General features: G+C 38.8%; 1 protein-coding gene across 1 annotated transcript in view; it reads right to left on the bottom strand.

Moving 5' to 3' along the window:
• Window positions 1-23093, bottom strand: part of PHLPP1 (PH domain and leucine rich repeat protein phosphatase 1) — a 133944-nt gene that overhangs the window by 27054 nt on the left and 83797 nt on the right. Inside the window, exons 4-9 of the mRNA XM_027727938.2 lie at window positions 19264-19430; window positions 8209-8355; window positions 7417-7647; window positions 5976-6178; window positions 4284-4344; window positions 2334-2429 (exon numbers count right to left, since the gene is read on the bottom strand). Of these exons, the coding sequence (XP_027583739.1) occupies window positions 2334-2429; window positions 4284-4344; window positions 5976-6178; window positions 7417-7647; window positions 8209-8355; window positions 19264-19430 (905 nt within the window). The remainder of the gene's footprint in view (window positions 1-2333; window positions 2430-4283; window positions 4345-5975; window positions 6179-7416; window positions 7648-8208; window positions 8356-19263; window positions 19431-23093) is intronic.

The following is a 23093-nucleotide window of genomic DNA, read 5'->3' as shown; positions in this document are numbered from 1 at the left end:
TCTTTGAGTTTATTGTTTTTTGGTTTGGGGTTGTTTTTTTTTTTGCTTTCTCTTATTTTTCAACTTACACAAGCACCAAAGGAACTGGGCTGCCTGAAAAGAGGTTGAACATCAGCATTTAACTAAACAAGCTCCTTATGAGCCTGGGATTTCCCATTCTTAAACTGGGCATGGAACCAGGATGCCAGGACTACTCTTCCATATAGGCAGCTTTCCCACTTGCCCAATTCCCTCTGGAAGTTTTGGTGGAATCAATAAGTTCTAAGGACAAGCACATCATTCAGCATCAGCATCTTCTGAGAAAAAGTGGTTTGGTGCAAGCATTCAACCAATTCCTTTAGTACGCAACTCTTCAAGAGTACACAGTGTTGACTACAAATAGGCCTTTCTAAAAATTCAGACAAAAAGGAACAAAAATACATATAGACATCTATTCACTGGTGGCAACAAGGTCATTATGGCAACTCTTATTTCCTTTCTCTTTGAGGAATCATTGGCAATATCAATTTTATGCATTTGTCCCGCACAGCTAAGACTAAGTACCCTTTTTGTTATTTTTCAGTACTTTTAAAGCTGAAATGGTTGTATTATGGTCCAGAAGACATTGTTCCCATTTTCTTTAATTGAGACAAACATCGGTACAGAATCCTCTATCTCAACTGCTTCAACTGTTTGTCTTCAAGGATTATTTTTCTGCTTCAAGAGGCAAACACACAGCATCAACTGTAGTTTGTTTATATTAGGTGCAACCTTCACCCTTCCAGGAAACTGCTGGTCACTCAAGGCTTGAACATTTTTGTTTAAGAATTGCAAGTAGCCTCCTAGGAGAGCCCTGCTCACTCACTTCATAGGTTTTCAGGGTGTTATCCTATGTAGAAAGAAAAGCACACAGCAATGCACATAAACACACTTACTGAGCACTTGTATTTACTTGATACTTAGGTGTGCAAACTACTGTTGAGCCATTCGCATTTGAGTCCAGACCCAAATTTCCCTAAAAGTCTGACAGATTTTCAAAGCCTGTCTTTTGAACGGAACAGGGTCTTAAAACTGAACTGACTTATTAGGAGCTAAGCTATCTAGACACATACTACAAAGAAGAGCTTTCAAAGATAAGCTCTTTCCTGGGGTTAATGATAAGATGGCAGGAGAGACAAGTGGGATGTTGACTGTACCTAATTTCAGCTAATCATTAATCTCCCAGAGATATCCGGTATGCCTTGATAGCCCTGGCTGTTATGAAGTGCAAATGAAAGACAAATGAACTTTTGCACCCCCACCTTCTGAGTAGGCATGGTTTCACTTTGTGTGAAAAAACAGAGGGATTAATAGTCTGCATGTTAGCCTGTTCGTTTGCTCAGCAAATCTCCTCATATCTTCTTCTGCCCACATTTTTGAAATCTATTTTCTCCTCATTTCTGACACTAAAATTGCCAAGTTTACACCGCATTACACATTCATCTGACCCACAGGAAACTATCCTTCTTGGTTTCTGATGTTCTTCTGTGCTGTACAGTCCTTAAGGAAAATATTTAATAGCTCATGACATACTAGCTGCCTACCATCTTCAGTGGCTCTGCATATCCCAATGTACTTTCATCCCTTGTGCCCAGCTAGTATGTTCTCTCTCTTTCACAACTTTTCTTTTGAAGTGTATGAACACTCAAGAACGACAGCTCTCTTCCAGTCAAGGCAGGAATTTAAAAATTCTCAACACCGCACCTGACCATTATACTCACCTGGAACAGGTCTCTCTAGAAAAAAAATTAGTAAGACCCATTCATTATTTAAACCAAACTCCTATTTTGCTTCCTGTTCACTTCTTTTCTATCATTTGTATTTATCAATTTTAAGTTTAGACTCCTGGAAAAGAGATCATCTTTGCAGTGGAGGCAATTGCTCTACTCACAGGAGTTTACTTGCTTGATATGGCTTCAACTTCCCTAAACCCTTTTTCACTCAAACATGGCTGTGAACTGGAGTCTCGAGATATCACTGAAACTAAGTTACAAGTTCTGGATCTCTAAACTGTCATGAAAAGCTACAGCTGTAAATATTTAATATTCGATATTAAAAATGAAGGGCTTTTCTGCCTGAACAGCCACATGAACAGCTTCAAAACTTCCACTTGAAGTTCAAAGGCACTACTTTCTCTGCATGAAAGTAAAAGAAAAAAGGCTGGGTGGAAGCTTGAGGCATGACGACACCCCGCAAGGTAAAAATAAAATCAAACAAAAGATGAAACAGCCCTGACAGTCAGTGGAACAAGCTAAACACTGAATCAGCAATTATTTCTGAATTGCTTATCCTGTTCCACATTGTGGAAGACTTACCGGGCAGGCAGCTCACGTATCTGATTGTGGCCAACATCCAACACTTCCAGTTTCCTGCTGTCACACACCCACTCAGGCAGGTTTTCCAGGTGATTTCTATGAATAAAGAACACAAAGAGGTGTAACTAAATGATAATCGAGATGTAAAGGCTATTAAGTATAGAGCCTCAATGGAGATACAGATACCTGCAGGAAACAAATCTGCTACAAAGCATGTTTCCTATGACATTGTATCATCCCTCCTTCTGTGCAGTCAAGTCCTGAGTGAGAGGGGCAAGAAAACTAACAGCATTATCTCCCTACATGTGCAGTCACTAAGAAAATGGAAAAAACTGCTTCCGAATTATCATGGAAGCATTAAGAGAATCAGAGTATCAAAAATGAAGTCTCTCCACGGAGAAGAAAATTTCTAAGATATTCACACCCTACACAGTCAAAACGCACCTCTTTGATCTCTCATAAATTTAATCCCCAAATCCACTCTACCGTTCTTTAGCTATCTCACTAAAAAGAGCAAATTTTTTGGTGTATTTTTAAAGCCAACTGTTTTGCTCTTCTTGCATTTATCTTCACAGAAACTAACCCTTCTGAAAATTAACGTCCTTGGGGCAAGTTTTTCTAAATATTGCAGTGAAAACACACAGATAGGCAACCTGGGGCACTCCTGTATCCTGCCTTATAAAGACAAAAATTAGTAGATACATGGAGGAGATTGTGTGCATATGCCTTCACATAACCACTATTTCAGTCAGCATACACAGAAGCAAAACTGGGCATCAAATAATAGTCAGGCGCTCTCAGACCTGAAGTTCAGGACAAGGAGGCTTACAAAGCATGAACATAAATCAATCATGTACTTGTATCCTTTAGTTTATTCCTGCAATAGTCTTTAACTAAAATATGCAATAGCAAGCCAATCTCTCTTCTCTGATAGCTTCCTTTCTATTCTCAAGCAGATTTCCCAAATTCCAAGCAAGCCAAAAAGCTAAAGACACTCTAGTCGTTTAGTTACAACGCCATCACTGAAATGAAGAACAAAAAGAGGTTTGTGATCAAAATCACGCATTCTATACCAACTTCACTTACAAACGTAAATGGAGAACACAGCTTTACAACAGATCGCTTTTCAACAGATTACTTATTTAGTCACACCACTGTGCTACATTTAGGTGCACAATGTGGGTAACTCAGGGTTGACGGAACTTTGAAGTTGATGGCCACTACCCCAGGTTAACTCACTAATTGTTATGATCATCCGCAATAGTTTGAGTGCTTTAAGTAGGTTTTTTAATGAATGAGATTATCACTTCAAATGTAGATGAGTAATTTCTTAAATAAGACAGCCATTAAGCACATGTATAAATGTTTTCCTGATTCAGTCCTGAAATTGTAAAACAAACTAAAACACCCCCTTTTCCATTTCTTCCCTTATCCCACCTTCCTCATTAAGATGAAATTTACGTATTCCTTCAAATGGCAACTGCAGACACCTCTGTAGCAGCTAGGGCTGCGGAGAACAACGAGGAGCTGCAGGAGCTGCCAAACTGATGAGTAAACTATCAAACCATCACCTACGCTGGGCTTACGATACAGACATATCCAGAAAGTAACTCCTGCACATGTCTCAGATTGGTGTACCTTTGAATCATCGTCTTATAACTCTGTAAGACAGGAAATCTTTAAATCACGGAAACTCTTTTGCTCTAACTATAAAGGCACATTTTGCCTTTGGCAGAAAAAAAAAAAAAGAGGGAGGAATCTATAAAGGAAAGAACTGACCAGTAGAAAAGGAGCCCATGCTCTATGTTCTAACTCTGAAAATCAGTCTTTTCATATCCCAAGGTCCAATTCCTGCCCCCACTCCCACCCAGTAAGATACCAATGAATGTCATTGTTCCATAAGAGCCTTTGATGTATATTTCACGCATCCAAGAAAAAACATAGTCTTACCTAGAAATATCCATATAAGCCAGGCAATTAGGAACTGGATACACATCAAGGTGAACAAGTTCTAGGGGAAAAAAATACATATAATAACAAAAGCAGTGATAAAGATTTGCACCTAAATGACTGTTCCATAAGAATTACTTTAAGAGCTAACACCGAGACATTTCAGAGCAAGTCAATAATCTAAAAAATTTCTGAAGTCTGGACCCCTGTGAACCCAGTTCTGTTTCTTTATTAGGTCTTAGTACATTTGCTCTAGTACATTGTACTTGCTATGACAGAAACTGTATAACTGATCAGAAAAGAGGAAACTGGAGGATTTTAAAAGTTTAATGGCAAATTCTCATTTTTCCATTTTTATCACAGAGCTGTAACTTCACCTCTGCTGCCCTCTGCCCAGAAGAGTCACTCACAAATCTGCTCTCCTTTTTTTCACTGGTCACTAGTGGTACAGACACGGGAAGGAAAACTCCCCACTCTGGAACAGCAAGTTACAGGATACCACAGAATCCTCTAGGTCATGGCAAGATCCAGAGTATTTTTCAACACATTACATGAGCCTTCGCATGCCTGTGGAATTCCCAGTTGCAGGCAGCCTTATGGACCTTTCATAGCACCTTGACTACTGCTAGCAATTTTACTACTGAAGCAATCAAAATACAGTTCATAACCTAAGTTTTAGGTAGCTAATACTTAGTATTAAGGTTAAAAAAAAAAAAAGCCAGACATTTATTTAAGCCGACAGAAAAATGCACTAAAATGAAACTGTACCCAGCATCACAGTTTCTTTGGAAAATGAGACTAAAACAAGGTGGATGAGAGTGCAAAGAGAGGATAACCAGGAGAAACAGGAAGACCAAATAGGCAGTTCATTGCAAGATATGGGATGACTTGGATTCTCAGCCCACATTGAGCGGCACATGCTTAGATTACGTTAACTTTTCTTAGCTACAAAGATCCTGGCATGAATACTTAATGAAGGCATAGGCTTGGATATCACTAAGATGACAGCCTTTTAAAGGCAGTTCAGACTGTTCATCAAATTCATAGCTCTCTGAGCTTGCATTTTCTTTATTCCATACCGAACTACTCCAAGCAATAAAAATGGTAGTGCAAACTGAGTATTTTAAGTAATAGCAGTTTCCAGAGACAGATCAAACAGATGCAATAAATGAAACACAGGAGTTATTCACCTGGCATTATTTTTATTATCAAATACAAATGAAGTTACTCATGGATTTTGTAGCTTTCTGCCCAGAGTAGGGAGCAAGAAGTAGTAGCAAAAAATATACATTGTTTCGGTTTGTCTCACAAACGGCCACTTGTTCAAACTTTCTCAATGCAGGGAGAAGCAGTTAATTTCTTATTGGCCTTCGTAAAGCAACACAATAATAAACCAAAACAAGTGACCCACTGAAGTACCCTCCCTACTGACACAGAGAAGAATTTCAGCCCAAATTGTAAGGTTTTCACAGTTTTCAGATCTCAAAATCAGTAGCCCAGAAAAAAGAAAGTCACTTCTGAAGCCCAGAATTGCCAGTAGCATGACACAGTACATGTGAAACCCTTTTATCCAGGGTAATGTCAAGAGCGTCCTGATTATGTGCACTGCACTCCACAAGCATCCCAGAGAGAACTAGGTATGAAAACAGAAGTCAGATGACAACACCACAGCTGCCCTGAAAATGCACTCACCATTCGAGGAAGCATACAGTGCTTTGAGAAAATATCCACTGATTTTGAGGGTTACCAGTTGATTCCTTTCACAGTGTAATACTTCAACATTGTTAAAAACTGTTGCATCCAGCTCCCCAAGTCTGTTGTCTCTCAGATCTAGTTGGGTCACGTGATGCAGAAAATCTACTTCATCGGCCTCCAATCTCCTAATTGAATTCAATCTTGCAGACAAAAAAAAAAAGATTAACTGTAGTTATGTGGCAGGTTCCTGCTGACAAACCAATGCTCACTCTAAAATAAATCAGCTGCACTGGATTAAACTAGCATACCTTCAGGTTCTGATCAAGGTTGATTTTTAATATTTTCCCCCTTGTTATGGTATTCGAAAATAGGATGGATCCACTCTGTTGCTTTATCCATCATGACAAAGGAATGATGACACCAGGCTCCTTTCTAAACTACTTTGAAAACTACTTATGAAAAGTTCTGCAAGAAACTAAGTATTATTGTTACTGTGTCTATAAAAATAAAAGATGATCTGTCTGTTATTTGTGCCCAATAGCTTGGAAAAGAACAAAACCTCTACAGTTCCTGCTGCTCTGTCATGAGTATGTGCTGGAAAAGCCTGCACATATTGGAGACTCTTGCCTTACTGAAAGGCCAAATTGAGATTTATGAATTCCCATACATTTGCTTCTCGCCTCTTCACATTTCACAGCGAGCAAAGTCAGAGACCTAAAAATGGGTGTTGAATGAAAACAAAGCAAAAACCCAAGACAAGTGGGTCTGTCAGATAAAGAGAACAGATTTTAATCACATCTTCACCGCAGTGCATTGACACTGTCAATACTCAGCAAGTTACACCTGAATGAGATTATCTATAACCCAACAATGTTTGAGACTGCAGAGCACTCCAAAGAGTTCAAATTCCCAGCTCTGAACAGAACACTAAAATCAGTATACTAACTTCCGTTTGTCCACTAAGCCAGTTGAGGATAAGATGAGCAAGGATAAGGATAAATATCTACAGTTCTGCTGTTGTTCTTGCTTTTGAAGAGTTGCCCTCTGTGTAACAGTTGTACTTCCAGAGTAGCTTCATCTTTCAGATAGAAGCTTTTTGGGTTAGGGACTATCATCTATATTATATTAACACTGCAGCAACAAGAACTGCAGGAATCACCAATGTTCCAGGTTCTGGTTTTTTTGAGCTTTTGGTGCAAACATGATTTCCCCCAAAACTCATCCTCCTACCTTCTGACCCCCCTAAATGCTTCCACTTCCTCAGAGAAGAGTGCTAAGTCATGGCAAGTGCTGCAAGTTACATAACACCACCAGAAACATGGTTCAGTGAACTAACACAAGAGATTCATACCCAGGGGCTATTCTGACAGCCAAGGAGAAGCCATTTCAACATAAATAATTCAGGCTTACTTATTCTTCCCCTTTTCCTAATACCTACCTTAGATCCACATGTTTTATATGAGGCATCCTTTTCAACACCTGTAGGTTCAGGGTATCCATGCAGTTTCCTGACATACAAAGCTTATCCATGGCAGTGAGCTTCTCCAGAACCCCTGGAATGTCAGTGAACTCATTGAAGGACAGACTCACGTAGCTGAGCTGATGCATATGCTCCAATTCATCAGGAAGGGACTGGAGAAAGTTGCCATCCAGCAAAAATGTCTGCAAGCTATTAGAAGTGGGGGAGGGGAAGGGAGAGTGAAGAAAGTTAAATCACATTTAAGAAAGTTAAATCACCTGTTAAATCACATTTCCTTCCTATAAACACACAAATCTGATGCAGTTACAGTGACATACAATATAAAAAAGGGCAGCAGAAAGAAAAACATTAAAGAATAATGCTTTCACATCTGCTACAGAAGATATCTACCAAATAATTAAAAGCTTTGGCAACTGTGAAATGTAGGCTGTGTTAGACAGTTGTATCTTCAAACACCCCCAGAACTGCAACTTGTATCACAGCTGAAGCACATAAGCAATGAAGTTTAAAGATTTTCTTCACCATGAAAGTGACCCTTGTGTCAAATGCTGAGGACTGGAAGAGCTTCGAAGCACAAAGAGTGCTTTCCCTCCATCCACAACTGCTTCCATATGGATCTACAAGCCAGTCTGCTGTGAGAAAACCCAGTAAGTTTAAACTGTTTCTCATAGCAAGAGTATGTAGAGTCATGAAACTGCTTGTTGCTTTTATTATCAGGCTGTGTATGTTAGGTTTTAAGAGAGTACTTGCTTGTGCATCTCGCCTACAACTGCTGGAATGCTTCTGAGGGCATTGCAGGACACGTTGAGTTCAGTCAGAGTTGGGATACTGCAGACTGCCAGTGGGAAGTCTCCTAAATTATTATTGGAAAGGTTAAGGCTCTTCAACTTTGTGAATCTAAAAGGAGATAAGAAAAAATAAAAGGAAACAAGTAAGTAGTTGCCTTGCAATAATTACTACAAGGCAAGTTTGGTTATATAAATGCAAATCACATGAATTTTTAGCTTATATGCTTAGAATAACCAGGGAAACTACTAGACACTCAAGTTCAACACCCCTTGTAAGAAATGTTCTTACTCACATCAAGCTGGCATAGAGAAACAGGCCCTCCTGAACAACACATTAAATATATTTTCCAGTGAGTGTAACAAAGAACAAAACCCTTGCTGTTCTTATGATATATGCCACTTCTGTGGCATCTCACCCTGTACTAAAGCATTGCTGTTTTTCTGAATGCAATTTTCGCTAGTAAAACTACCATTGTGATGCAGGCTACAAGGTGCAGGAAATTCTCAGCCTATTTGAACATTAAATTTTTGTAGTGCTGCTCAGGTCCAGTCAAGTTTGCCTTTCAACCAAAAGTTCTCATTAGAATAGACTGGTTTGAATACAACTGGGAAATGTGCTGAATTAAAACAGAATTTAGCAAAGCTTCTGTAGAGGCAAATTCTTATGCTCTTGATTAAGTGCAATATCAAAGCTTGCAAAGGTGTCAAAATTCTGTCCTTGACATGCCACAGAACTCTTAAAAGCCCCTTGGTTTATCACATCAGCCAACAAAGCAACTTGCATGTGTTTGCCTTATTAAAAATGACCAAAACCATTTGAACAAAAATCCCAAGAAGGGGACAATCCAATTAGCCAGCCTGCGTGTTCAGTAACATTATTATGGTTGCCTGACAACCACTGGGAGGTATGCCTAAAGGCAAGTAAAAGGATGAATGAAAAGATCTGTGTTAGATTCTCACAGACGGGAGGAAGTTTCTTTTCTGGCACAGTTTATACCAGGACATTTTATTTGGACTTAATTTTCCCTTCATTAAGGCTCAAGTCCTTTATTTGCATGAGCAGGCTTTTATATAACTTGGCAATGGAAGCAAAACTGCACCTACGAGTCCTGCTATTCCACATGAAAGTAATCTCCAACAGCATGTGCCTGTGCATCCATAGCCTCTGCATCACCCTAGCACATTCTTACCTCAGAGAACTTTGTCCTCCAACCAGAAAACATACACAGAAAATGCACCAAGCATGAAAAGCTTAAAGAGTTTTAACAACAAAGACTTAAAAATCCCTAGTAGCTACTGCAATCAACTTGCACACACCTTTAGCATCGTCTAAATCAAACTTGTGTCACTGACCAAAACTCAGTGTGAAAATGTAACCAGCACCTTCCTATCGTATTTCAATGAGGGTTGTTGAGCCCCAAAGATAGGTTGTGAACACACATAACATTTACATGTTTGCAGCAAGCAAGGGAATGCTGTACTCTCTATTGGTATTTTGGTGCAACCATGGTAGAAGAAAAAAAAAATGGAAATATCACTGCCAGAGTTATCACAGATTTTGAACACCCTGTGCCACGCTGGAGGCAGAAGAAGTTTGGAACAGAGATGGAGGCTTAAGTAAATCTTGCAATCAAATTAGTGCTGCAGGGGAAAAAATGCTACTGTACAGAAACAATGACTAATCTATCTCTAAAGGGAGAACTGTAAACTAAAAAGGAGGCTAGGGTAAGCTAGATGATATTAGTAAGGGCTGCTAGCCAGAAAAAAAAAAAAAAGAAGTATGTTTTAAATACCGCACCTTCACATTCTTCTATTTTGAGAGAAGGGGCCTAAAAACCTTAATCCTAGAACTGAAACACACAATCTCACATTTATCTTGAAGACAACTGTAGATTTAGGCCACAGATATACTGCCTTGAAATTTGGGGTGTTTCTACAGGGGAACAGCTGTCCCACATCTTCCTCAAAGTTAACTGCAAATACAAAGAGTGCTCCAAGTAGTGGACTCTGAGGCTTTTAGAATTATTTCTTTTCCAGTATTTAGGTAAGTACAAAACTAGTAGTAAAGACTAAGGGCATATTAAGTCAAAATAATTAAGCTCCTGGAGAAACACCAAAATGTAACCTTTCAAATTTTCAAGTCAACCACGAAAAAAGATTGAACTCATTTAACAATCACACCAAGGCTACAGCCTTTACCTGTGCCACTCAGTCTCAAAAGGATAGTCTCAGGGATTTTGTACACTTAACAATCTAGCAGAAGACTTCAAATACAATCTTGAGATAAAATTACAGAAGATCAGAATAATAGAGGAAAGAGGACTGGGGCAGTGGGTGGCAAAGGAAGCTAAGAAATACAGTGACTAACAGCAATGCAGTGTTCAGCTTCAAGTTTTTCTGCACACATTCTTGTTTAACTGTCCTAGGTCAAAGCAGAGGCAGGGGGAATCTTCCCCTCCCCAGCGTATCTGTATTACATCTCTACTACCCTAATGTATGTTGTAATGTGTGCTTATTAATGGTCTTCTGTGAGTAATCTAATTACGAAGGACACAAATGGAACTGGTTAACAGTTCCTTGCAATGTGTAAGAGAAGATGAGTGAGTACATCCAGTATTGGATAACCCATACAAAAGCCGAACAATGCACACAGAAGCGTACATCAAAAAATCCACAAATTAAAGTTCATTGTTAAACCACACTTAAGAAATGCTGAAAGACAGACACCACAAGTTAAGAGATTAATATAAGACATCTGCCCGGAAAGAGATTTTCTTCCTTTCTTATAAACACATTCATTTACAAAATGCTAAAGCCGCATTTCTTCTCATGGAGCACTGTCAAGTACAGAACATTACTGAGCCAAACTAGCAGGCGTTTGCTCAAAGTTAAGATTTAAGTCTACCTCTCATCTTTGGCCACTCGCTTCCAACTATCCACATCACAAACGGGCTGGTGCACCTCCATTTAGGAGGACTGCCATGCTGCACATTTAAGATGTTGAATTGTTTATAGCGCTTCTTATATCTACACAGGTTTACAGTCAGTCATGCCACTATCACTTGTAGCATCAATATAAATAAGGTAGGAGATAAGTATTCTACAGACAAGTTTTCTGTTGCTGCTGAGTTTGCAAAGTGTCAGGTTTCAAATAGATTTTACAGAGCAACATCTTTACTGTTTTCTCACATCCAAATCTTTACTCCTATCAGAAGCAGGGACATGCATCAATGCTGCCCACGTGGCATTGCTAGAAAGAAGAAAGGGCACAAAATTGCTTGTTTGAGGCATGACAGTATAATAGCCCATATCAAGTTCACACACATACTTTCCTTCCTCTTCTCCCTTCTTCCCTGATTCCAGACTTGTTATTTGTTAAAAAAAGTCAACCTGGAGAACAACATCTCTCTAGGTACTATGCTCAGTTAGCTTATTAAGCTTTCTGTTATAATGACAAAATATAATCACTCATTTCTCTGAGCAAAAATAGCCCTACTTTAGGATGGAGCAAAAGGTTGACATGTCAAAGCTTGGGTTTAAACATGCAGTATGACTGAACACTAATTGCCGTAATTGAGCCAAAAACTGCCCACTTACTTAGTCTCAAAGCTGCCACATCAGGAGTGGCTTTAGTTTGACATACGCAAAATGAAGAGAGGGAATAACAAGACGAGTTTGTATCGCAGCAAAGCAATGAACTGACTGACGTGCTAATTTCAAATTCAGATCTACCCAATGTGAACAGCAGAGGAATTTCCATTACACAGTACAGCACTTGTGTTCCACTATGTTTGGAGTGAGGGGAATAGTATATTCAAACTGGTCATACCCCATCACTGAAATGCAGCCATAATAGATTCATCTGACAAAACTGGTCTTGCTGTACTCTTACCAAAAACAATTAAAAAGTAGTATTTTACTACACCTAAAAGAGAAGACATGGTTTCATAAGGGACAGTCTGATGAAAACAATCACTTCTCCAATGTTATCTCCAGTACCTGGGCTGTTTCATGACTATGCTGTGGTTACATTTTAAAGCAGCAACACAAGCATCCCTCAGCTTCAGCACCATTTCTGAACAGAGCGATGGCATTTACCTAGCAGTGCTGTAACAAGTTTTGGAACTGAACTACCATTTGCCACCTTCTTGAACACCTGCTACTTTGGCCACTAACTTAATCATGAAGAGTTTCCATAAGAAACTGACACACCAATTTCCTCCTCGGAAATAAAAGGTGCAACTTACTCCCTTTTTGCAGTTGCGTCTGATTCCTCATCCATGGCCTTACTGCCGAAGGGAGCAGCTAGCCTAGTGCCAGAAATACTGTCTTAGCATTTCCCTTCCCAAAAGGTGTCATTGTAAAAGCCTTAAATTAGTAAGACAATTAAAATGAACTATTACAGCCCTCTTGCCCTGCTAAACTTGTCATGGCAGCTGAATAGAGGTTGACTGTTCCTGCAACAACTAGGGAGGTTCACCTGAACGCTTGCAGGTGAAGGCTTTGCCTAACTACGGTCAACAGCAGCCATCCCCACCTTGGGCACAGAAAAGTCTTCGATATGAAGAGGAGAAAGGAGGAGTTCTGCTGTTTACCACTCCGTTTCTCTGGACAGGACTCCTGTTCATCCAGACATGAAGTGGCTCACATCACACCACACAAAAACACATGGAGTAAAGTCCATCTCAGGAAAGAGGGTCACTTAGTTTGAGGACAAAGATTGATTCTGGTCAACTCAGAAGAAACTTGAACAAATTTATCCATTAATTATCAGTTTCTCAAGTAGCTAAATGAATAAATGAAAACAGTTTCTCTCATTTTTTATTTCCTTCTTCCTTTCTTAAACTCTAGGGGGGAAAAAGCAAAAGAGAGGAAAAAGCAAACTGATAGCTGTAATTCTGGTATCTTCACTACCCTTTATGCTAACACACCCAATCATATCATTGTGATATTCCTCCCATCTACTTGCACATAAAACTATTAAAGGCAAAACAATTCTGGCATACAGACTTGAGTCTATATACCAAAATTAATTGGTAGATTGTATTAAAAAAAAAAAAGGAAAAGAGACTGCACTACACAAAAAGGAATAATCTTAAATCTAGGTGGATATTTTTCAAAATATACAAATAATCACAGCCAAATTCAGACTATCTCCAAATGTAATACAACAATAAAGCTTTTATTATATTACATAGTTGGTAAAAGTACCATAAAGACAAGAAAACAAAATGTATGTTTTGTTACCAGAAATAATCTGAACCTACACTCTACTCTGCAGTTCTCAACTTCTGTGCATACCTAGCACACACTGCTTCATATGAGGGGAAAGACTGTTCTCAGAGGAAGGACAAAATTCCTAGGTAAAAAAGTGAAAATATATTCTCATTCTCTACACTGGAGATTTATAACTGAAATGCAAAAGCTTTAGCTAGGGGTGGGCTTCCAAACTGAAACATAAATACATGAGAAGAAAACCCTTACTTTGGAAGCCACATCAGAAAGAAGTAGACAAATAAAATGTAGACTGATACACAATAAATGGATTCCATAAATATGTTCACTACTTGTTGAAATATTATTTGGAAGAGATGTCGTTGCACTTAGCCTTATAGTTCCATTAAAGTGAATCAAATTAATAAGTATAATTTCTGCTTTTAGACTACACTATTTTTAAAAATGCTATTTTATAGCATATATCTTACTGCCATTTATTTTTCTCACGCTACTATTAAGTTCACTGTTCCAATTTAAAAATAAAAATAAAAAATTCAATGTGTTTCCGATGTTAAACCAATTTTGCAATCTTCCCCACTCAGTGATTTGTAGACTTAATTTTACAATTGAATTTTTCTTTAATCAAATGTCACTGATTTTTCTGGGTGTTCACATGAGGGTACCTTTCTTGAAATCAGAAAGATACACAGGAGTTAAGTAGAACACAGTCAAGAAGAATTGAAAAGAAAGGTTTTCTCTAACAAAACCAAACTCTTCTGTCAATGTCTTTACAAGCTGAATAAAACATAAGCAGTGAAGTTACATAAACAACAAATTCCAAGTGCCATCTTTAGTATTATAAATATATAAAAAAAATATTCCAAAGATACAGAGATGAGAAAATAAGTGTAGCATCAGAATATAGCAAACACTGGATGGGGTTTGTTACTAGTAGACCTCTGTTTGTTATTAGCAGACCTAGGTTGCCAATAACATGCCAACTTCTCCTTCTTGCCCTACTGCTTAGATGGCTATGCTTCAGTATTTAACTTGAGTGAAAGGTGAGAAGCTAGTATAAACGTAAGGTTCCTCGGCTCCAAGACCAACAGAGTGTGAGAGAAAGCTCCCAGCATCTTCCCGCACCATGAAGCATGCAATGGCACTCCATTCTTTGCATGCTTCACACATTAGCTGGGTTCATTTAAATAACATCTGAATCGTACAAAAAACCCAAACAAACCAAAACAACAAATAAACAACAAAAGACAGTAAACAAAAAAAACACATCCACCCCCAACCCAACAAAAAACCTTAAAAAAAAAAAAAAGAAAGCTCAAATCTTTCCCAGTGCATCTATTGGTAGTGCCCTGTGGGGCCTGACAAGGGGGAAGACGTATATTTGACATGTCATTAACCCATCCGATTTTCTTCACTAACCTCAGGCTCATAAAATAAAAGCAATAATCACAAGGAGTAGCTTCAATGCACTTTGAGGCCAATGAAGTGGCAGGCTGGAGACTTTCTTCCCTGCTCCTCAATCTCTAGGGACAAGCTAAGATCAACTTCTAGCAACCCTGCCTGTTGGGTTCATACTAGTTAGGCCGCTAATACTGATTCTCCCTCGCTGTCCAAGCGTGCTTGGAACAAAGATTATATTTTCAATTACCTACGTACTACACAGTGGGTTTGTAAGGAGGTCTCAGCTTGAGGATGCCTGAAATCCTGGGTTGTCAGACAAACAGCTGAAGTTGCAAGGGATTTCAGAAACACTTGCATCGGTAATTCAGAGTCCTGTGGCCTTCTCATAACCTACAGATGCAACTTCAAATTACTGTCACTAGACCCAAAGAGTTTCAGCTGAGATGCCAGAGAAGGCAGCTCATATCTAAAGAGGCTCTGGGAAAGAAAAGCTACCAACCGATCTTAGGGTAAAAATCCATATAATCACTGTTAACGATTAACAACCACAATCAGAATAACAAATCATTCTTTAGATAAAACTGGCAAGCACAATTTTATTTATTGTTAAAACAACTTTCTGCCTTATTATATCCCCCTTTTCTTCTTTTTCTTTTTTTTCTTTTAAATCTGCAGCAGTCATACATTAAAAAACCACATACCGACAACTTACTTTTCAATATTAACAAGTAAACAGTGTTATTGATGCCAACCACTTTTTCCAAGAGCACTGACTAAAACAATTATGTATAAACATAAAGCACGCTCAGCCTGGTGAAGCAGAGCAGCAGCAAATAAAGACTATGGTTTATTCATTTGCTTCAAACCTAGAGTAACAGTACTCTGCAAAATTAGCAAGTCTGCAAGCCTGAACTCTTGTTAGCATTTCAACTGGGGAATCTCCTCTCTTCTTCAAAAGAGACATCCTTTCCTATAATTTTAAAAAAAGGTTTTTTTGAGGGAGAACAAGTACCAACATTTGCTTCTTTTTTCAGCACAGATGCATTTTCAGATAGTTTATTTGTATACATAGTATGAAATATGTATTCCCTGATAAGCAGGAGAAAAATAGAGGTAGCTGTATACACCTTTCAATATTCTGACAGTTCAGTTATGCAACTTCACAGCTGCAGAGCATCTACAGCAACAAAATGGGTTTGAATGCACAGTAAAGCAAGTCGAAGTGGAGCTACCACAAACAAAGTGCATCTACACCTCTGCACACCTTCACATACCATGTATTTCGCAGGACTAAACATTTTATTTGGAAATGCAATATATTATATTATTTTAAGAAATGGAAGAAGTAACTGCATAAACAGAAATAAAATTATTTTTTTCTGCAATACATTACTGACAGTACCCACCAAGTCAGTGCATATGTCAGCATCTCATTACTATGACTCAGCTGCTTGCAAACCTACTCAGTGCATTGCTGAAAAGTTGGTATTTTCTTGTGTCTTTGACATACTTGTTTTAAAATTCAGCCTTCATGAGCATTCGTTAAATTACCACCTAGAGTGATTTATTAAAAGGAACTAGCACCAAGAGCTGCTTAGCAAGATAAATTTTCCTAGACTGCTTTGATAACCAGATTTTAATCAAACATTGTACCAGGAAGGGTAGGTATATAAATGCCAATCACAATCACAGAATATGCTGAGTTGGAAAGGACCCACAAGAATCATCAAGTCCAACCCTTAGCCCTGCACAGGACCATTCCCAACAGTCACACTATGTGTCTGAGAGAATCATCCAAATGCTTCTTGAACTCCGCCAGGCTTGGTGCTGTGATCACTTCCCTGGGGAGCCTGTTTCAGTGCCCAAACACCGTCTGGGTAAAGAACCTTTTTCTAATATTCTACCTAAACCTCCCCTGACACAACTTCAGGCCATTCCCTTGGGTCCTGTCACTGATCACCACAGAGAGGAGATCAGTGCCCGCCCCTTCTCTTCCCTCTCACAAGGAAGTCGCAGACTACAATGCATTTGTTCACAACATGTGAGCACAGGGCTATTTTGGAGCCTTAAATACCTTTACATTTGATTCACTGGTGCTGTGCCCTGTATGCAGCTGCAATTTAGCAAATGAGAATTTGGTATAAAAGCCAACAGCACCAAATCAGAACAGCAGAGATTTTGTACTTGCTTTGCAATGGTTCGAAACAACATGAGTTAGCAAAAAAAGACTTTTTGTTTATTCAGTGAAGTTTTACCTTATGTAACACCTAAAAGATCTGAAAATGTTTTTACGAAATTGAATTAAAGAGAAAAAAAAAGTCAGACAAAACTTGTATTCACAGGAATGACTGAGTTTCTCCTCACTTTGCACATGTTCTGATACTGGGATTTACTAGTAATTTCAAAAAGACACGGTGCTTCCCTCTTGCTCTATATCTGTGTGCTTATTCACTGCAGAAAAGCAGTCTTACAGTAGCAGTCGAGCTGGCTCAAAGATTTTTGGCAACACAAATAAAACTCAAGTTTTCCCACTCTAAGGAAAAGCCAGTACTGTGTTTCTTAGGGCAGGAAGAAAAACTGCTTGGGAGTACATTCCAGGGCCAGGCTCATGCTTTTGCTGCTGTTGGGAGGCAAAAGACAACTGATGGGGCACCACTTTTCCTAAACCTCAGCAGGGGTTTCCACTCAACCCTTTCCACTGGCACAGCAATGGGAACAGTAGCAGCAGCTTCCAGCGAGTCACTGTCTGGGTGACGCCACCTGTGCTGCATGAAGATAAGGCTGGAGGACATCAGCAGTGGCAAAGGAAAGGTCAGCACCAAGGGGCAGGAGTTCCTGAGGCGCTGATTCTGATCCACCAAAACAGTGCCATGTAACCTCACTAATAATTTATTTTTTTTCTCCAGGAATTCACAGACCTTCCTCGTGCCTTTTTGACAAGCTCAAAGCAATGGAGGCAGAGAAGCCTATTACTCGCTGACAGAATAGGACCAGCTCACAGAAGAATCACAGCTCAAAATCAGTTCTGCACCACCTCAGGTATATGCCACTTCTCCAGATTTTCCTTATGCAGAATCTCAGAAAACAGGAGAGTTTTATTTAGTCACCTGAACTTCTTCACTCTTATATGTTCAGGCTCATGTTAGTGAGAAAAATTTTAACAGTTTATTAAGTTGTGTTCCTACAACTGCAGTACCAAGAGAACATTGAACAGAGAATGAATATTGCCCATCACAATACTTACAATGCTTTCTAATCCCAAAGAGAACTAGCTGTAGGTACATGGACAAAATATTACCAAGTATCTTCTCTACGCTTCCTGATATTTAAAAAGGAAAAATTATAAAAAGTCATTAAAATATAAGGCATTCGATATTTCTCCACGTTCACTGCCTAATGTATGCTAAAATTGCACTTGCTATCTGGAGACCTATACTGACATTCACAGAACATTTAATCCAGTCAGTATTCCTCTCCAGACTGTGTTCATAAGCTCTTGGAATCACTGCCTGCTCTGTTTGTGAAGCAGACTTGCTGGGTTCATTCATCTTCCATTATGCCAATTTTTTTGTTTTCCCAGAACAAAATTGGAATTATATAAAAATATAACAGCCCACATAATCCATCTTGTATTTTTCAGTTGTTTTTCAAAGAGGAAGGGATTTAGATATGTGGTTTAAAACATTTTGTTTGAACAGGACCATCCACAAATACAATCCTGAGGTACTCTGCAATTCAGTTACCACTGAAATTAAAATCACAGTTTTCTATTCAGTATGGAAAACATTCATCTTTCTGAATACAGAAAGCTTGCTGATTCCACAGAACACATACATTAAATCATTCAGATCACCACTCATGCTGCTGTCTACCCATTCGTTACATCTTGGATGAGCTGCAGTGGAAAGAACAACTGGAAGGAGATAGTTACTAAGAAAAAAGAACTAGGGTTGAGCAAAGTAGAAAGAGGACAGGAACCAGGCTCAATGTATGAAATCAGGGCTTTCTTTGCTTGAGGGATGACAAAAGACTTCTTCACTTAGTCATACGCAGTACTGACCCTACCTAGAATGCCTCCCTTTGATGGGCAGCTCACCAACTCATATTCACTCACATGAGTCAAAGGCTGAAGAACTACAGGCTGGCCTCAGCAGATAAAACCACATTCTGAAAACTGCATTTTGGATTGAAAACATCCTCCTATTTACAAGAAAAACATTAAGTTTCTTATGAAAGCGAGTCTGTTTCTAACACACAAAGTTAACCAATTTCTGAAGCATTACAGTCAGGCCAATGTTCCACAAGAGGACGTAGTGATTTTTAGGAAAGTTCCTGCAGATCATAGCTCCAAGGGCAGAGGAAGACCAGTAGAACCACTTACCTCTGTAATTCACTAAGCGCTCTACTTGTGGATGGGCTGGGGTTTAGCCTCAGGAAGTTCTGTTTTAAATTGAGATGAGTGAGGTCTTGGCTATAAAACAGGTTGGCAGGCAGGTGCTCCAGGCTGCAGCATGAAAGATCCACTGAGCTTATGCGTTGTGATGCAACCTGGAAGTCAATTAAACACCAATATGTTAATACTGTACTAAAACAAGAAGATTTCCCTAACCCCTACCAGCACAAGATAAACTGTTTTTAAGCACAGCAGAAGTCAGTGTCAGCATACATAGCTGATCTAACACAGTGCACATAATTGCTGCAAGTTATGCCATGATCACTTGCTCGGCCTCAGTGCAATAAACCACTGATCCACAGACGGCTAGCAGGGGAAGAAGCACAAAGCCTTGTCAAACTGTAATAAGTGAAATGGATTAATTTTCATCAATGAAGTCATGTGATACTTTACAACCAGAAAAAAAATACGATATTTGACATAAACTTTATTTTAGTCCTTTGCTTGGCAGTCAGCACCCTGTCTTGGTTTCAAGGGTCAAAAGCGGATATTCGATGGCTGAAGAAAAGAGTTATCCCCTTTACATCTTATTGGAGAAAAAAACCATCACAACGGCAGCATCAAAGCACAGAGCACTCTTCTCAGTAAATTAGAAGACTCGTCTAGGAGTGATAAAAATGTGACACAAACAAAACTGAGATTTGGAGGTTTAACATTATTTTCTAGAAAGGGGGAGGTAAAACAAACACCGTCTCTAGAGGCTAAAAAAATCACACCACCTAGCACTATGTAGAGTAGAGCATCATTCCAAAAAGACCTATAGGCAACTACATCAAGTAACAACAACTCTGCCCCTTACCAAATCTCTAGGATACACATGAGTGAACTACATCCTGCTGCTTTACTAATTTACTAGACTTTAAAAAAAAAAAAAAATTGTCAAAGCAAAACCAAAACCAAAACCAAACCCAACACTGCAATGCAGAATTCTTATATTTTTCTGTCCAATATTATTAAAAATATCCTTTCGTAAAGTAGTGTTGTGGAGCTAGCTATATGACCAAGCCCACCACACAGTAACGCAAGGAGGATGTGGAGATGCTGTGGGAATGGTGGGGAAGGAGGAGTCAAATGCTAGGAGAGGCATTTTTGGAGCAGGCATGGCTTAACTCGAAGAAGGAGAAGCAAACCACCACTACTTTAGACTTCTAGGACTGCACAAGCAGTGCTCAAATGGTTACATGTTCTGTCAGCTGCTCACTCCAAAAGAAGCTATTATTTCATTTTGTCATTGGCACTTTTACTGGTCTCTTATGCTGGGATTCTGGATGTACAAGCACTACTTCTAAGGGGCAAAAATAGGAAAACCATGCCAAAACTCATAATCAATGCCTAGCGAGATAAGAGCTTCTCAACTCTGATGAAGGAGACACCACTCAACCTTCTGGGCAGAGACACAACCCTTGCCACAGAATACTCTGAAACTAGAGGCATTGAGTTTTACAGACGTTAAGTGAAGAAGCTTGCCACTGAAAGGCAGGCCACAGAATTTTTTTTTCTTGTCCAATGCAAGGTACACAGGCCTCAGGATAAGTGGTTACTATTATAAACACATAGCAATAAGCTTCCAGAGGAACAGACGGTGCAGCGTTTTTCTCCAATGCGACCGTTAATAATCCAGTCCTCCCACATCTATTAAAATGCTTGAATTTTTGTTACTCAATTAGTTCAGTCCTTTTGTTACTGTAGCTACTATTTTTCTTCCTCTTGTAGTATGAGACAAAAATTATTCATAGGCTATACTGAGAAGTCATTTCTAAACGCTAGGTATTCAGTCTGCTGTTCACGGTGCCAGAATCTGCCCAGTATGGTACAGTTCTCATCACACTGAAAACAAAAGAGATGAAAAAGTGCTGACACCCATTAAATTAAAAAGGAGAATGTTTAGTTTCAGGTGTAATGCTTATGTACACTGTTGCTCCAACTACTTTTTTGGAATAAGTGGTCTGAACAGCAATAAGCAACCCAGCAGTGCTTAACAAGGCATGTTACTCTAAAAATATCTAAAGTTCCAGAACTGGTAACTCTGAGTGTTGAATCATGACAACACAACCAAACAAAATCAAATATCCAAATTATACTGTTGCCTTAAAAAAGGATGCAAATAATTTCTTAAAATCATCAAGCCCTGTGAAATAAATCTAGTTAAAGGTAGTTTTGGTTTTTACAGGTTGTATGTTCTGGTTATTTTTTGTTTACCTTTTTTTTAAGGAACGTTCTAATGCAAAGAATTTAATTAATATTTTCATGTAATTGACAAATACTGAATGATGCCTCTACCAGAGAGATAATTGTAAAAGTTAAAAACACATTTTAAAAGGTGTTAGTTCTGGAATCAACTGTAATTTTATCAAAGTCTTCTTGTTACCAAACAGTACTCTAAGAACCAACTTGTGAATTGCTACAAGATAGGCTCATATAAACACACAGTTATTCTCACAGGTAGGGATAGACTTTGCTCTTATTGCTCAATACTGCTCTGTAACAAATTCCTGCAGAATAGAACAAGATGAAAAACAAAGAAGAGCGACAAAGGAGAACATCATCTTAATAATACTTTCTTTCGTTCACCCATCAGAAACTTTCACTAGTTGAAGTTGAATATTGAAATTCTGAAATTACATTGTTTTTAAACAACAAAGGGATATTTCAGTCTTGCAATTGTCTTCAATTGACTTGCGTGCAGCAAAACCGTGCATGTGTGTTTGCTATTGTTTATTAAGAGCAAAGGCTTTTTTCTAAAAGGTGATACAGTTTTTTAATAAAGTACTGGGTTTCCCTGACTCACTGGGAAATCACCATAAAGATAAGCTGATAAAGGGTAGAAAACACTGAGTAGAATATCCCTCACATTCAAAGAATAAAAAGCATCTGGAGAAACGGACATTATCTGCAGAAAGTAGGGTTTCCACTGAAAGAAAAAAACAAACAAACCCAAGACATTCTGCTGTAAATAAATACCTCAACAAGTTATCTGGGCTGGGTTCAACAGACCTATGCTTCAACAGAAACAGTGAAGAGAGTTAGTGTGGTAGCACTGCTAGAGTAAAAGGCTTTCCAGATACACATGGAGCCCACATTAAGCACTTGTTATGGTTTGCTTGGTGTTTTCTTCTGGAAAACTTTTAAGTATAGCTGTTTGATATGCTTTACATACATATAAATTATAAAACCACAAGTAGTACAAGTTCACAACTCACCAGGCAGAAGAAACCATTGCCCAAACTAAACCCTTCTTATCGTATCCTAAACTGCATACATCCTTAACACTTATTTCACATGAAACCACTGTTGCACTTCTAGTATAACAACATTGAGGAAAAGGCTGGGGCAATGCCCTTCTTGAAGATGGTGTAGGACAATCTCTCAGTTACAGTAGCTACAGCATGAGCTGTAGAATCAATGCCCATCTTTGCCAGAGAAGCAAGACAGGCAAGGGTTTGACAACGGTGTAGCTCGAACAGAAAGCAAGATCTTGTACTTTTTAAAGCCTACTTCTCAGTTAAGATGTTTATTCATCAAAAAACATAAAAGAAATACACTGCTTCTCCATTCCCTGGATACGATTTTTAAGCACTTTACAGTCAATCACTGTGTTGCAATGTCCTCCATTGTAATCCCAGAGGAACAGTAACGGGATAAGGCCACATTCAACTTTGCACATCAAACCACAAATTCCAATGGTAAGTTTTTTTTTCCCCCAGTTCCTGTTGCAACCTCTGTTATGCACCCTGGTCCTACCATGTTATAAGTTATTT

The sequence above is a fragment of the Pipra filicauda genome, unplaced genomic scaffold (assembly GCF_003945595.2).
Source record: "Pipra filicauda isolate LSUMZ 115617 unplaced genomic scaffold, ASM394559v2 scaffold48_size3843733_pilon, whole genome shotgun sequence".
Lineage (NCBI taxonomy): Eukaryota > Metazoa > Chordata > Aves > Passeriformes > Pipridae > Pipra > Pipra filicauda.
Note: the sequence above shows the minus strand (reverse complement) of the source record. Positions and strands in the feature narration are given on the sequence as shown.